A 14,023-nucleotide genomic window follows, 5' to 3' on the forward strand; every position below is an offset into this window, starting at 1 on the left:
AACACACCGGCAAGGCCTCTCCAGGAGACTCAGGAGCACCGAGGCTGGCTGGCCAATGCGCCCCGGGTCCGAGCTGCTCCGACTTCCTTGTGCCCCTCTCGCCCCCCTGGCCCAGCACTCTGGCCCACTCCTGGTCCGCACTGCCCATCGATCAGCCTCGAGGAACCCCACACTCTCCCCTGTCCGGAGGAGCACGGAGGCCCCAGGCCCGGGAGGGGGCTGTCCTTAGGTCCCAGGCCTTCAGGGCAGGCAGGTGCCCTTACTCCTGTTTCACAGGTGTGGAAATGAGGGCTCAGAAACACTGGAGACCCGCCAGAGCGGAGGCCCCTGGGTGTGCTGACTCTGAGCTCCGCCTACACCACCACCTCGGCTCCTTCATGAGACAAGCACCCCAGCTTCTGTGGGGTTTGTCAGAAAGCTCCTCAGTCCTAACAAACTCGCCTGGTCGTCGGACTCTAAAATAAACCAGTTCTGTGCCCCCCGGAACCTCAGTGGGAGCTGTCAGCAGCACCCAAAACCTCTTTTTAAACCTCACCTGATGACATGTTTATTGATTTCAGAAAGAGAGAGACAGATGGGGGTGGGAGTGGGGGAAACATCGATGTGAAACATTGATCCCTTGCCTCCCATATGCACTCCAACCGGGGACCAAACCTGCAATCTAGGTATGTGCCCTGACCAGGAATCAAACCCGTGACCTTCTGGTGTACAGGACGAGGCTCCAACCAATTGAGCCACCTGGCGAGGGCCCCAAATCTTTGACAATGCCATGTCCTGCTTTGTAACTACTTCTTGTCCACTGAGGTCAACAAAACAAACATAATACAAAAGGTAAAAAAAAAAAATCACTGAAAGGAAAGAAATACGGCAAAATGCCAACAAGAGTCTCTGGTGACACATCAGACCAGACCTCATGTTGCTTTTCTCCTTTCACATTCCATTGTCCAATTTCTCTATATGGGGCAAATATTACATTTATATTGGAAAAAAATAACTACGGAACCTCATCTGATCCTGAAATACCAGGTGAGTAGTCATAAACGCAGCTCCTGTTTATTTCTATCGCCTGAACGTTTCCGGGGGAGTAGAGAGGAGGTGAGCACAGCAATTCTGACCTCGGTGCTCGGGTAGTGATGCCATTTTTCTGTCAGCCTCTTGGAATGGATTCGTCTCCCTCTAAAGCCTCAGATGCTGTGAGTGGCAGATATTCTGCCAACAAACCGTGGCCACCATTTCTGTCCTTTCACTAGGGATCAAAGGTCATTGACAACCAGAACCAAATGGGCTAAAATTTTAATTAAGTGATGAGGTTGGGAAGGCCTGAGCATACCTGAGCTGGGAGCTTTCCTCGAGTAACCCTAGGACTGCCCCTGGCTGAGAATACAGAATCATCCAGAAAGACACTCGTCCTGGAAGCTCTGGCCTGGGCACACTGAGGGACCCAAAGCAGTCCCCAGATCCTTTTCCCAAGCACCAGGACTCTCGTGGCGGACCTCAAGGGCCCCCCTGACCCAGGAAAGCGAACAGACAGTAGGGACTCCTGGTTAACTCAGGCAGGAACTGCTCCTTTAGAAGCCAGGAGCGTGGCAAACAGACAGCCCTTGGATTTCAACAGGACAACTTCCTTCAGCCTGTGGCAGGCACCTGCCTTGTTTCTCGGTCCACAGCCTCCCACAGCCTCACCTGGACCAGATCCAGGTGTATGAGCTCACCACTGCAGCTCCCAGGGAGACAGTCCCTGGGCACCCCCTCTTCCAGCTCTAAAGCCCCTATGCCTGCACCAACACCAAAGATACCTCAAAATTCAACATGGTGCCCACCCACATCAACTCCGGACTCACTGCTTAGGGTTCTGAAGCTCTGCTGACCCCAAACTCAGTGAGTCCTGCAACCCCTTCGGAACAACTGCTGGCCCACGGTACCAAGGCTTGCCTGTCGCCTACAGACAATATAATATGTTCAGCTGTCTCCCAGCACCCAGGGACAATCTGGGCTGGAGGCCAGGTGGCCAGGGCAGCTTCCACCCTCCTTCCACACCCGGGCAATGCTGGGCACACCTCTCCCAGCTGGGAATGCGGCCACGGAGGCACTGCACCTTTCTCTTCGCCGGCACCATCCTATGCAACTTACCAGAATGGCCCACTTCTTTGTTCGTCAAGATTTTACATTAAACATCAGCATATAAACAGACAAAAGACATATTGCTCTATTGGAGGAGGGGCTGTAGGACCCAGAACCTCTTGCCTCATCTCTGAGAACCTCTGAGGAACCCCAGGGCTCCAAAGCACATAGTTTGAGAAATGCCAGTGTAGGCCTTTAACCAGGCAGCACGGCTGACTAGACTGGGCCCAGCTGGCAACTCAGAACCACCTGATAACCCATGCCCTCTCCACACTCTCCTACCTGGAGGCCGCAATCTCCGCCTTCTGCTTGGCAATGGTGGCGGCCCGCTCTGCCGCCTCCACTGCCCGATCCACCTTCTCGCGGATCTTGCTGGCGCGCAGCGGGATGAGGTTCTTGCGCTTGCCGCTCACAAGGATGTTCTGCTTGTACTTGCCCTCCTCCTTGGTGCCATCGGGGAAGGTCATGCAGCCGTAGCCGTGCCGCCGGTTGCTGGCCCACTCGCCCTCATACTTGAGCCCGTCGGAGCGCTGGCTCACGCCGAAGCCCGCCCGCTTGTCGTTCTTCCACTCGCCCACGTAGGTCTCCGTGGTGGTGGCGTCGATGTCGTCCTCGATGACCGACAGCTCGGCCTCGCCCTCACCCAGGCTGATGGTGGAGTGGATGTCGCTGGCCGTGGAGCTGACCGTGCTCATGCCGGCCTCGCTGCGGAACGAGCTCTGCTTGCTGCGCTGGCTGGCCAGGCTGCTCTTGGACTCCGACTTGCGCAGCTTCAGCCCGCTCAGCAGCGAGCGCCGGAACAGCCCCTTCTTCTTGCTCTTGAGGATCTCGGAGTCACTGTGGGCCACCAGCACGAAGCCCCCTCGGGACACGGCCGGGGAGCCGGCCACCGCCGGGGAGGCGTCCGGGTGCAGCGCGGCACCGTTGGTGTGCTCGCTCCGAAGAGAGTTGATGGACGTCCTCAGGGGCGAGCGGATGACAGCCGCCATGCCATAGGGGACACTCTGCCGCACACCATAGCCTTGGCGCATGCCTCCGACCCACTGGCCCTGGTAGGTCCCTGTGGAGACAGAGGAGACAAAGTGAGCTCCCAAGACAGTGATGGAGGAAGGGCACCTTATACAGTAGACAGAGCCTTCACGGTCCTCTCTGTCTTGGGACAGCTTGGTGAGGCTAACAGTGAGGCTGACAGGCTGTGGTGCATTTTTACAATTTGTATCACCAATGGTTGTTTTTAAAGACACGTCCATGCTGCTTCCCACAGTTGCATTTGCATTTTGTCCTCTCCCTTAAAAGTTGGGGAGGGGGAAGAGAGGCCTCATAGTCTGTGATGTGCAGGCAGGAGCACAGAGTCAAGAGTGAACTGGAGAGCTCCCCCATGCACAGGCAGAAGGCCACCTCGGAAAAGACTGGGAAGAAGGAAGAAGCAGCATATCAGCAGCTACAGGGACACAGATCTGGGCTACAGACTGAGTACTGAAGAGGCTGCTTTGCAGGTAGTAACTTCCCCATTGCCAGAGGCATCCAAGAAGAGTTCAGAAGAGCACTTGTTGGGGACACCTTTAACTGCATGGGGACCTAAGTGCTTGGAGACCTTAAGGCATTGAAATGAGCAGACCTGATATCCCCAGAAGAGTGAAAAGTGGGGGGACTTGAAGAGATATTTGTCACATTCATAGCAGCACTATTCACAGCAGCCAGCAGCCAGCAACAACCCATATGCCCACTGACCCATGAATGAATGAACAAAGTGGGGTCTATCTATGGCGTGGAATGTTATTCACCCCTAAAAAGGAAAAAAATTTTGGCATATGCTACAACATGGATGAACCTTGAGGATGCTATGCTGAGTGAAAACCTATATGGTTACGTTTGTCATTGCATTGAGTAGTTAAATTCATAAAGACAGAAAATGGAATGGTGATTGCCAGGGGCTGGGGGAGGGGAAATGGGGAGTTGTTTAATGAAAACAGAGTTTCTGTTTCAGGTGATGGAAAAGTTTTGAAAATACAGGTGATGGTTGCATAACAGTGAATGTAATTAATGCTTCTGGACTGTGCTCTTAAAAGTGATTAAAATGGGGGACTTCTGGTCAAGGTAGAGGCATAGGTAGTAGACATGCTTCACCTCCTTTTGCAAACATAGAAAGAATTTTAACCAGATCTCAAAAACTAATAACACTCAGAACTGTCTGAAAATTGAGCTGTATGGAAGTCTGACAACCAAGGACTTAAAGAAGCCACATTCATCCAGATGAGTAGGTGGGGTGGAGTCGCAGAGATGGCGTGGAAAGGTGGTGGGATGGACAGCCCCACATGCACGTGTGGCAGATAAAAATTAGGAGGGATACCTTGGAGCGAGCAATCCTAGCCCCAGCCCAGACCACAGAGCCCAGGGCCCCAGCACTGGAAAAAAAAAATCCCCATTACCTCTGGCTATAAAAACCAGTGGGGGTTGGGGCAACAGAAGAAACTGCTGGATTTTCACTGCTTTAAGAGCCCGCACAGACTTAAACCATATGCAAACCCCAGGGCAGCAACTGGAAGGCTATCAATTGCATATGGAAAGTGGGTGAAGTGACTGGGAATGGGGTGAGTACCAGGCAAAACTCCAGAAGCCAAGCATTGTTCCCTCTCTGAGTGCCCCCCCCACACACACAGCCACAAAGCGGTGAAGCGGGTTGCCCTGACATGGCGATTGTCTAAGGCTCTGCCCCACACGATTTACAGGTGCCTTTTTTACAAAAGCCACACTGCTAAGACAGGGAGTCAATGTAGCTCGATCTAATACAAAGAACACAGGGAGGCTGCCAAATTGCGGAGGCAAAGAAATATAGCCCACATAAAAGCACAGAAGAAAACCCCAGAAAAAGAACTAAATGAAATGGAAATAGCCAATCTATCAGATGCCGAGTTCAAAACACTGGTGGATCAGGATGTTCAGAGAACTCATTGAGTACAACAACAAAATAAAGGAAGAAATGAAGGCTACAGTAAATGAAATAAAGAAAAATCCATAGGGAACTAACAATAAAAGGAAGGAAGCCTGGATTCAAATCAACGATCTGGAACAGAAGGAAGAAATAAACATTCAACAAGAACAGAAAGAAGTAACATTCAACAAGAACAAAAAATGAGGAGAGGCTTAGGAACCTCTGGGACAACTTTAAAAGTACCAACATCTGAATCATAGGGGTGCCAGAAGGAGAAGAGGAAGACCAAGAAATTGAAAAATTATTTGAAAAAATAATAAAAGAAAACTTTCCTAATTTGGTGAAGGAAATAGATGTGTAAGTCCAGGAAACACAGAGAGTCTCAAACAAGTTGGACCCAAAGAGGGACACACCAAGATAGGTATATCATAATTAAAATGCCAAAGGTTAAAGATAAAGAGAGAATTTTAAAGGCGGCAAGAGAAAAGCAGTTACCTACCTACGAGGGAGTTCCCATAAGACTATCAGCTGATTTCCCAAAAGAAACTTTGCAGGCAAGGAGGGGCTGGCAAGAAGTATTCAAAGAAATGAATAGCAAGGACCTACAATCTAGATTACTCTGTCCAGCAAACCTTTAATTTAGAATGAAAGGGCAGATAAAGTGCTTCCCAGACAAGGTAAAGCTGGAGGAATTCATCATCACTGAGCCATTATTACATGAAATGTTAAAGGGGCTTATTTAAGAAAAAAAGATCAAAACCATGAACATTAAAAAGGCAACAAATTCACAATGATCAACAACTGAATCTAAAAACAAACAAAAAAACTAAGCAAACAACCAGAAGAGGAACAGAATCATAGGTATGGAGATCATTTGGAGGGTTACCAGCTGGGAGGGAGAAGGGGGAGAATGGGGTAAATGGGTAGGGATTGTGAAGCATAATTGGCAGGGCAAAACAGACAGGGGGAGGTTCAGAACACTAGGAAATGGAGAAGCCAAGGAACTTCCACACATGACCCATGGACATGAACTAAGCAGGGGGATTGCTGGAGGGAAGGGGATTACTGGGAGGAGGGAGGCAAAGAGAGAAAAACTGCGACAACTGTAATAGCATAACCAATGAAATCTACTTTAAAATGTGATTAAAATTGTATGTTTTATGTTATCTATATCTTACCATAATAAAAGAAAAAGAAAAAAATTAGCAAGACTGGGCTCATATTCTTGCTCTGCTTATTTTCTCTGTGACTTTAGGCTAGTTCCTGGACCCCTCTGACCCTCAGTTTCTCCAACTGTAATAGAAGGAGTCTAAAATTCCTCACGCCATAAGTCGTTGTAAGAATTAAATGACCCTCAGCATGGTAGCATACATGAAGTAAACCTCAATCTGCATCTGTCCTGCTTCTTATTAGAATTATTACCAGGCCTCAGCAAGGCACCCATGAGAGGACTCCTCACTCCACCTGGGAAGGGCTTTGGGGTGAGAACGGGGGTGGAGTATGTCCCATCACTCTTTCAACCCACTGTAGCGGGGGGTGCAAACCAGAGGCTCAGAGGCTAAAACTTGCCACTATACAGGTTTTAATGGTCCCACACAGCATTTTTATTAAAAAAAATTGAAATTAATAGCCAACATTTCAAAGTCAAAAGATTTCACAGAAAAGTTCAATTCTCTTGTTTCTCCTAAAAAGTACAAGATCTGGCAACCTTGGGTCTTTAATTTCAGGGAGCAAAACAGACTGGAGTGCAGCAGCAGTTGCCTCCTCTAGACAGGCACACCCCTTCCAGTCTGCCCCACCCCCCGCTACTCCCTACTGTCTCCCACCCAGGCCGTCTCCTTTATTTATGTGTCCTGCACTGGAGGTAAAAATCCAAACTCAGTGTGGAATCCCAATACATGGCCCCACATGACCTGTCACTGACTTGTCACCACTCCATACTGCCTTCACCCCCAAGTCAGAACTGGTCCTGGCCACTCATGGACTTTTCTGTCTCTGAGACCTTGCCCACACAGCCTGTCCTTACTCAAAATCCCCACCCTACCATTCAAATCACACCCAACCCAGCCCAGCTTGCATCCCCTTCTCAACACAGCCTGGTGGAACACTCCAACCCACAGTGTTCCCCCCGCCAGCACACATAACCTGGGGGCATTTGTCCAACACTGCGTGGACAGACTCAGGAGAGTGCCTGGGCTCTTCCACGTTTGCTGAGTGCATTTTCCCTGCTCACTCAGATTACATGCTCCAGGGGGAATGGGCCTTGTGTTCTAGATACCCATTCCCTATGCAACATGAGCCCAGCCCTCAGGGGAGGATGTGCAAACAGCCCGGAATTGGCCAAGGCCCCAGACAAAGACCGGAGCACCCTCTGCTCCAGTAGAAAGTAGCCTGTCCATTTTTAAAAAGATTTTATTTATTTATTTATTTTTAGAGAGAGGGGAAGGGAGGGAGAACAAGAAGGTGAGAAATATCGATGTGAGAAAGAAACATCCATCAGTTGCCCCTCGCATGCCCCCAGCCAGGGATCTGGCCCACAACTGAGGCACGGGCCCTGACTGGGAATTAAACTGGCGACCTTTCGGTTTGTGGGATTTCAAAAGTGATGCACGACCCAGGTGCTTTCTAGGATTGCAGCCTGGAACCTGTGAACATCATTCGTTGGGGGTGGGGGCACAGGGGGTTGGAAGGGCAGGGAGGAGCCAAGAGGAGGTGGTCTCAGCTGGACCCCTGCCTCAGCCTGATGGCATGGGGAGCTGAATGGAATTCACCCCGCCCTGAGGTGAGGGGTCGGACTTCTCGACTCTGAAAGCTGGGACTGGAGGTACAGGATGAGGCAGCTAAGGTAAGGAGGAGGTCTGCTGCCATCCACACAGGAAGCTACCCCCAACTGGGGGGAAATGCTGAGCACCCACTTCCCTCCTCCCACCCCTGCCCTGACCAAGGGCTTTCCTGCCTCCTGCAGCAGTGGGCACCTCCTCCCCAAGGAGTCATTACACCTGCATGCCCCACAGCGCCCCCTACCCACACCACCACCCCACAACCAGCCAGTCTGACTGCCAGGAAAGGATAGTCAGCAGGCAAAGGCAGTGGCTGATTTTGTGTTGCTCAGCATCCCAACGTGGCCCGTGCTGGGCAGAGGCTCCAAAGACTTGCCCCAGTCCGAGGTTATGAGAAGGGTCCTGGGACCTGGCTCTGCAGCCCGGTGGCTTCTGCCCTGCCTGGGCATGAGGTGGCCTGTGGGAACCTGGCCCTTTAACAAGGCCAGACTGCTGCATGGATGGTGGCCTTCCTATAGCCCCCCTCCAGCCAGTGGGGGGCTACCATTGTAAGGACTCTTGCCTCCTAAGCTGACCCCTGGCTTACTGCCCCTTCTACTTGTGAGCTGTGATGGGGCTGCCAGATAAAATATGGGGTGCTCAGTTAAATCTAAGTTTCACATGAACAACAAACAACTTTTTAGGGGACACTGCATGTCTAACATACTTATACTAGAGAAGATCAGACTGGTGATCTGAACTTTAAATGTAGCTGGGCATCCTAGGATTTTTGCTGAATATGGTCACCCCAGCTGGGACCTCCTAAGATGACACCGAGGGTTTTGCTGAGACAGGGGTGCTAGGCAGGCCCCTCCCAAACTGAGGATCCCTGCAAAGGAAGGAGACCATCCACCCTGCCCCCAGCACCTCTGCTTCCCCTCAAGGAGAAGGATGTGCAAGGGCTTACAGATAAGGATGGAATGAGGGTTAAAGAGCGAAGGCACAGTGGACAGACAAATGGGGCCTCTCCACACAACGGAGCATTATTCAGCCTTAAAGAGGAAGGAGATTCTGACCCAGGCTACAACATGGATGAACCTTGAGGACACTATGCTCAGTGAGATAAGCCGGTCACAAAAAGACAAATACTGCACGATTCTATTCACATGAGGCCGCTAGAAGAGTCAAATTCATAGAGATAGGAGGTGAAGGGCCAGTACCAGGCACAGGGGGGAGAGGGCTGCAGGGACAGTGTTTAGAGGGGGCAGAGTTTCAGTTTGGGGAGGTGGGAAAGTCCTGGAGATGGGTGGCGGGGAGGCTGCAGAACACCATGAGTGTATTTAATGCCGCTGAACAGTACACGTAAAAAGGGAAAATGGTAAATTTCACACTATGTATATTTTGCCACAAAGAAGAAGTGAAGGTGGCCACAGGGGGTTCTCGCACCGCCCAGGGGAGGCTGTGAGGAGCAGGGGCTCGTGGAGGAGTGAGGAGCAGAGTCTGGACCCGAACCCCACACGTCCTGGATCTGTGACCTTAGGAAAGTGCTGTAACTTCTCCGTGCCTCAGTTTCCTAATTGTAAAGTGGAGGAAGGTGGCTGTGTGGACAAAATGAGGTAGGGAATCCATGTAAAGTGCTGGCTGGTCATTAACAGTCAGCTAACAATTATTCATCATCATCATCAAAACCTCAGGAGTAAACAGCACCTCACTCTCAGTCCACACCATGAGCTGGACATTGCCATTACTGTCCCCCCGGCCCCCAGACAGAAACACACAGAGGGAATCTAACAAAAGACCGAAGACAAACATCAGCTCGTGCTGAGTGGCAGAGCGGCCAGAGCAACGGTTCCAGATCTGGCCTTCGGGCTGTCCCTCGTTTTCGCCCAGAATTCCTGGATCATGTCACCCTGGCCTTCCACGAGCCACCCAACCGTGTCCTTGAGGAGCTGAGTGACCAGGACAAACCACAGCCTCTATGAGTCTCAGTCTTCAGATCAGTGAAGTGAGGGCAAGCACTAAGCAACTTATTCCTAAATTCTGTGACTCTGGAGACCCTTGGACGGATTAGCTAACCCTGGGAAGGGTGAAAGTGTGCGTGCAGGGCACGCCCTGGGCCCAGACGAGGCGGACCAGCGAGGAGAAAGGACCTTGCAGCACTTCGTGTCTTGAACAGGCAAATCCACACAGACAGGAAGCAGACCAGAGGGTGCCGGTGCTGGGGCAGGGAACGGAGATGGGGTTCCTTTTGGGGTGATGAGAACAGCGTGGCGCTAGATAGAGGTGGTATTTGCACAACACTGTAAATGTGTTAGATGCCACTGAACTGTTCACTTTAAAATGGTTAATTTTACGTATGAAGATTTCATATTATTTTTTTAACGATATAGTGATTGGTAGCAGAGAAATGAAAGCACAGTAAAAAATATGTATATATAATTTCAAATTCTCAAAACAAGACAAGAGAAGAGCTGATCAACTCTTGCTGGGGTGGTGCACCCAGAGGTGCTGGAGCTCTGGAAGAGCGCAGCCCACCACCTGAGGGTCCTCACTTCAGTCTCCGCCTTCGGTTTGTTCAGCTGTGTAATGGCGGCGGTAACCACACCCACGTGCTGGGTTCCCTTTCTGCACCGTGCGCACTGAAGCACTGGGCGTGACGGGGTGGCTAAGCCTACTGTGCCCAGAGTTTGCAGCCTTCTTGTGTCTGCATTTTTGCCCCCGGTGGGAACATATCTCTGATTTTCTAACTGATGTCAGTAAGAACGTGGATTTGGACATACAGAAGCACTCTCCACGTCAACAATGCTATGACTGCCCCGGGCAGCTCAGCTTCAGGGCCCCACTGCCAAGGGCGGTAAAGAGCAGGAGAGAAAACACCACGTAGTCGGGTGAGGAGGTGGCTGCGCCCAAAGGGAGGCTCCAGGGCATCTGTGCCCACCCTCGCTGGCCTGCTCTCTCACATTATTTCTCTCTTTTTCCCTCTCACTGAGGAGGGCGTGGGTGGAGGTGTCTGCCGCCCAGACCTGGACAGGAGATCTGAGTGGTCTCAGGTGAGGAGACAAACCTCCCTAAGCCTTGCCTGTCAAATACCAACTAGAATGATCTAGATAGTGAGGAAGAATGGATGAGACGAGACCACCAGTGGGCCTCACACTTGCACAGCTTCAGCATCCCCCAGCAGGTGAGTTAAAACCCAAGTTCATGACCCCACAGGGTGGGTGTCCCCCAGCATCTGCATTCCTGATGAGCTCCCAGGTGAGGCTGACACTGCACTCTGGGGACCCCACTTCGAGTTTCACTCCAGCACGTGGCACAGCACCCGGCTTGTGTGGACACCAATGTTGTTTGGTTCAAGAAACATCTGGGTCTGGATTTAAGGACCAAAGCCCTGAGCTGCAGCACAGTCTGGCCAGCTTGGCCCACGCTGCTCAGCCAGCTAAGATCCAGCCTCACAGACTCTTACTCTCCTCCTCTGCAGCCCCCACCCATCAGCTTAAGCTCTGAAGCCTTCAGCACAGGCCCAGAGGACCAGCCTCGTGGCATATGCAGTCTCACTATGCGCCGGCCTCCAGAGCTGGGGCAGCATCAGCTTGGAGATGCTGGCCTGATGAAATGACCCCTGGTCCTCTTGCAGCACCAGGCTCTAGGTGCGTATTAGACTGGGCTGTGAGAACCCCAGAGCATCTCCCTGCGGGTAACAATGGCATTTACAAAGCTCCAGGCCCCCCTTTTCACAGGTGACCAAGCTTCCTGTGCCCCTGCCTCCCTGTCTCATCTGTTCCAGGCCCCAGAGAGTGGTCAGAGGGGACATCTGACCATCGTGAGGATGCACCAAACAACACTCCTTTATTTTTTCTGCTTCACACTTCAACCAGGAAGTGGTTTTTCCCGAGTTTGTGGACACAAATGTCAGAACACACTTTGTCCAGAGTTAAAAAGACCACCACAGCCGTTTCACACCACAAGGGCCAAGCCAGCATCTCCAGGCCGGGCAGGACTGTGAAATGGCCATGAGGAAGTTACTGCTTCCCTGAGGATAAGATAAAAGCCACTGGTTGTGTTTCTATTTCTTAAAAAAGAGAGAAGGGAAGAAAAACACACATTCTCAGGCCCCATCTCTGACCTACTGAATCGGGATGGCCAGAGATGGCCAGGTGACCTGTAACTGTCACAGCCCCCAGGGAGGTCTCCTCATCAGGGCATCCCTGGGTCTTAGGGACGTAGAAAAGGAAGATCTGGAGGCGAAGACTAGTTCAAGGTCACCCAGCTCATGGACCAGGGCAGCAGCATTGTGGCACAGGTGGGTACACAATGTTCTGGAACCTTCCTGAGTTTACCCTGTATCCTGAAGCCATCTCCACCTTTTCTACATCATTAATAATGGCCACCACTAGTGCAACACGCGTGTGCTGCGCAGTCACGTAAATGGCAGGCCCACCCTGTCCTGCGGGACACTGGAATAGTTCTGATCTGTGACAGCTGATCTTTGATGCCATGTAAGTTACATCCGTAGGATGAAGTGCTAGGATGAAATGGCTTGGTTAAAAGGAAGGTCTTTCAAAAGGGTTTTGGTCAACTGCCCTCAGAAAAGATTTTTCCCCCCACATCGCTAACAGCACCACAACTATCACACTTAAAAACCCATTTTAGCCCGGCTCTGAAGAGTTATAACTCATGGAGTTTCTTAGGGATGAACTATGCTCCCCCCAAATCTGTGCATTGAAGTGCTAACCCCTGGAGCCTGAGAAATGTGGCTGTTCTCGGAGACATGGAGTTTAAGGAGATAATTAAGATAAAAGAGGTTGTCAGGCAATGAGCACACGAAAAGATGCTCAGCATCACTGATCGTGAGAGAAATGCAAACTAAAACCACACTGAGTCCCACCGTGCACCCACTAGAATGGCTACTATTACAAAAAACAGCAAAACACCAGGAAACAGCAAGTGCTGGAGAGGATGTGGAGAAACAGAAAGCCTCATGTACTGAGGGCAAGTCTGGCAGCTCTTCAAGAAATGAAGCATAGAATTACCACATGACCCAGCAATTCCACTTCTGGGCACACACCCAAAAGAACTGAAAGCAGGTATATGCACACACACACACAATGGCCAAGAAGTGTAAGCAGCCCAAGTGTCCGTGGAAGGATAAAAGGATGAAGCAAATGTGTCCATCCATACCACTGACTATACCTCAGACTTCAAAAGGAAGGAAATTCCTTCACACACTATAGCACAAATGAATCTTGAGGACATCATACTAAGAAAAATAAGCAAGATACAAAGAGACAATTACTGCACGACCCCACTTAGGGGAGATGCTTAGAACAGTACAGTGAGTAGGGAGACGGTGCCAGGGGTGGGGGGAACGGAGGGGGTTAGTGTTTAATGGAGACAGAGTTGCAATTCCACAGGATGAAAAGCTTTCTGGAGATGGATGGGGGTGATGGCCGCCGAACATTCTGAAGGTATTTAATACCACTGAACTATACGTTTAAAAATGGCTAAGAAGATAAATTTTGTTATGTGCACCTTACCACAATTTAAAAAAGAGACCATTTGGGTGGGCCATAATTCAACAGGACTGACGCTCCTGCAGGAAGAGGCAGTGACACCAGGTGCGGAGGCAGTGAGAGGGCGGCCACTGGCAGGCCAGGGAGAGAGGCCTCAGCAGAACCCGGCTCTGCCGGCACCAGGACCGTGGCCTTCCCGCCTCCAGGGATGTGAGACGATAAATGCCTGTTGGTTCAGCGCCCAGTCTGTGATCTTCCGCTACGGCAGCCCTAGAAAACTGTGACAGGACTCTCAGTCTCTAGGTAGCTGAGGCAACTACAGAAGTAAGAAGTAAAAGTTAGGAGGACAAACCAAGAGAAAGGATGAAAATCCTATTGCTAAGAACATATAAATAATACATTTCAAAAAGAGAGCTGTCTCTCTTCCTAAAGGACACAGGATGAGAAGTTTCTGGAGAAATGTTATAGAACCAGAGGATTATGCCTGAGGGGCCACCAGGCAGAGAGGAGGGTGAGAGGAGGCAGAGACCAGACCCAGGACCAGTGGGAGGAAGCCCTCATTCCGAGCAGAGACTGGCCTGCTGCCCAGCCCGCCCACCCGGAATCACTACCCCAGGCGGGAGAGGAGGATTCCTCGGGAGAGACTGAACTGGGCCAGCAGTGAAGGCTCCACACACAGAACTTTCAGTCGGCTTTCTGGT

The 14,023-nt window shown here is 51.0% G+C and overlaps 1 protein-coding gene across 1 annotated transcript in view; it reads right to left on the reverse strand.

The window, feature by feature from the left end:
• JPH3 (junctophilin 3) overlaps positions 1–14,023 on the reverse strand; it is a 94,228-nt gene that overhangs the window by 54,068 nt on the left and 26,137 nt on the right. Inside the window, exon 2 of the mRNA XM_045818446.1 lies at positions 2,404–3,181. Coding sequence (XP_045674402.1) covers positions 2,404–3,181 — 778 coding nt within the window. The remainder of the gene's footprint in view (positions 1–2,403; positions 3,182–14,023) is intronic.

This window comes from Phyllostomus hastatus, unplaced genomic scaffold (assembly GCF_019186645.2).
Source record: "Phyllostomus hastatus isolate PE091 unplaced genomic scaffold, TTU_PhHast_1.1 phas_scaffold_345, whole genome shotgun sequence".
NCBI lineage: Eukaryota > Metazoa > Chordata > Mammalia > Chiroptera > Phyllostomidae > Phyllostomus > Phyllostomus hastatus.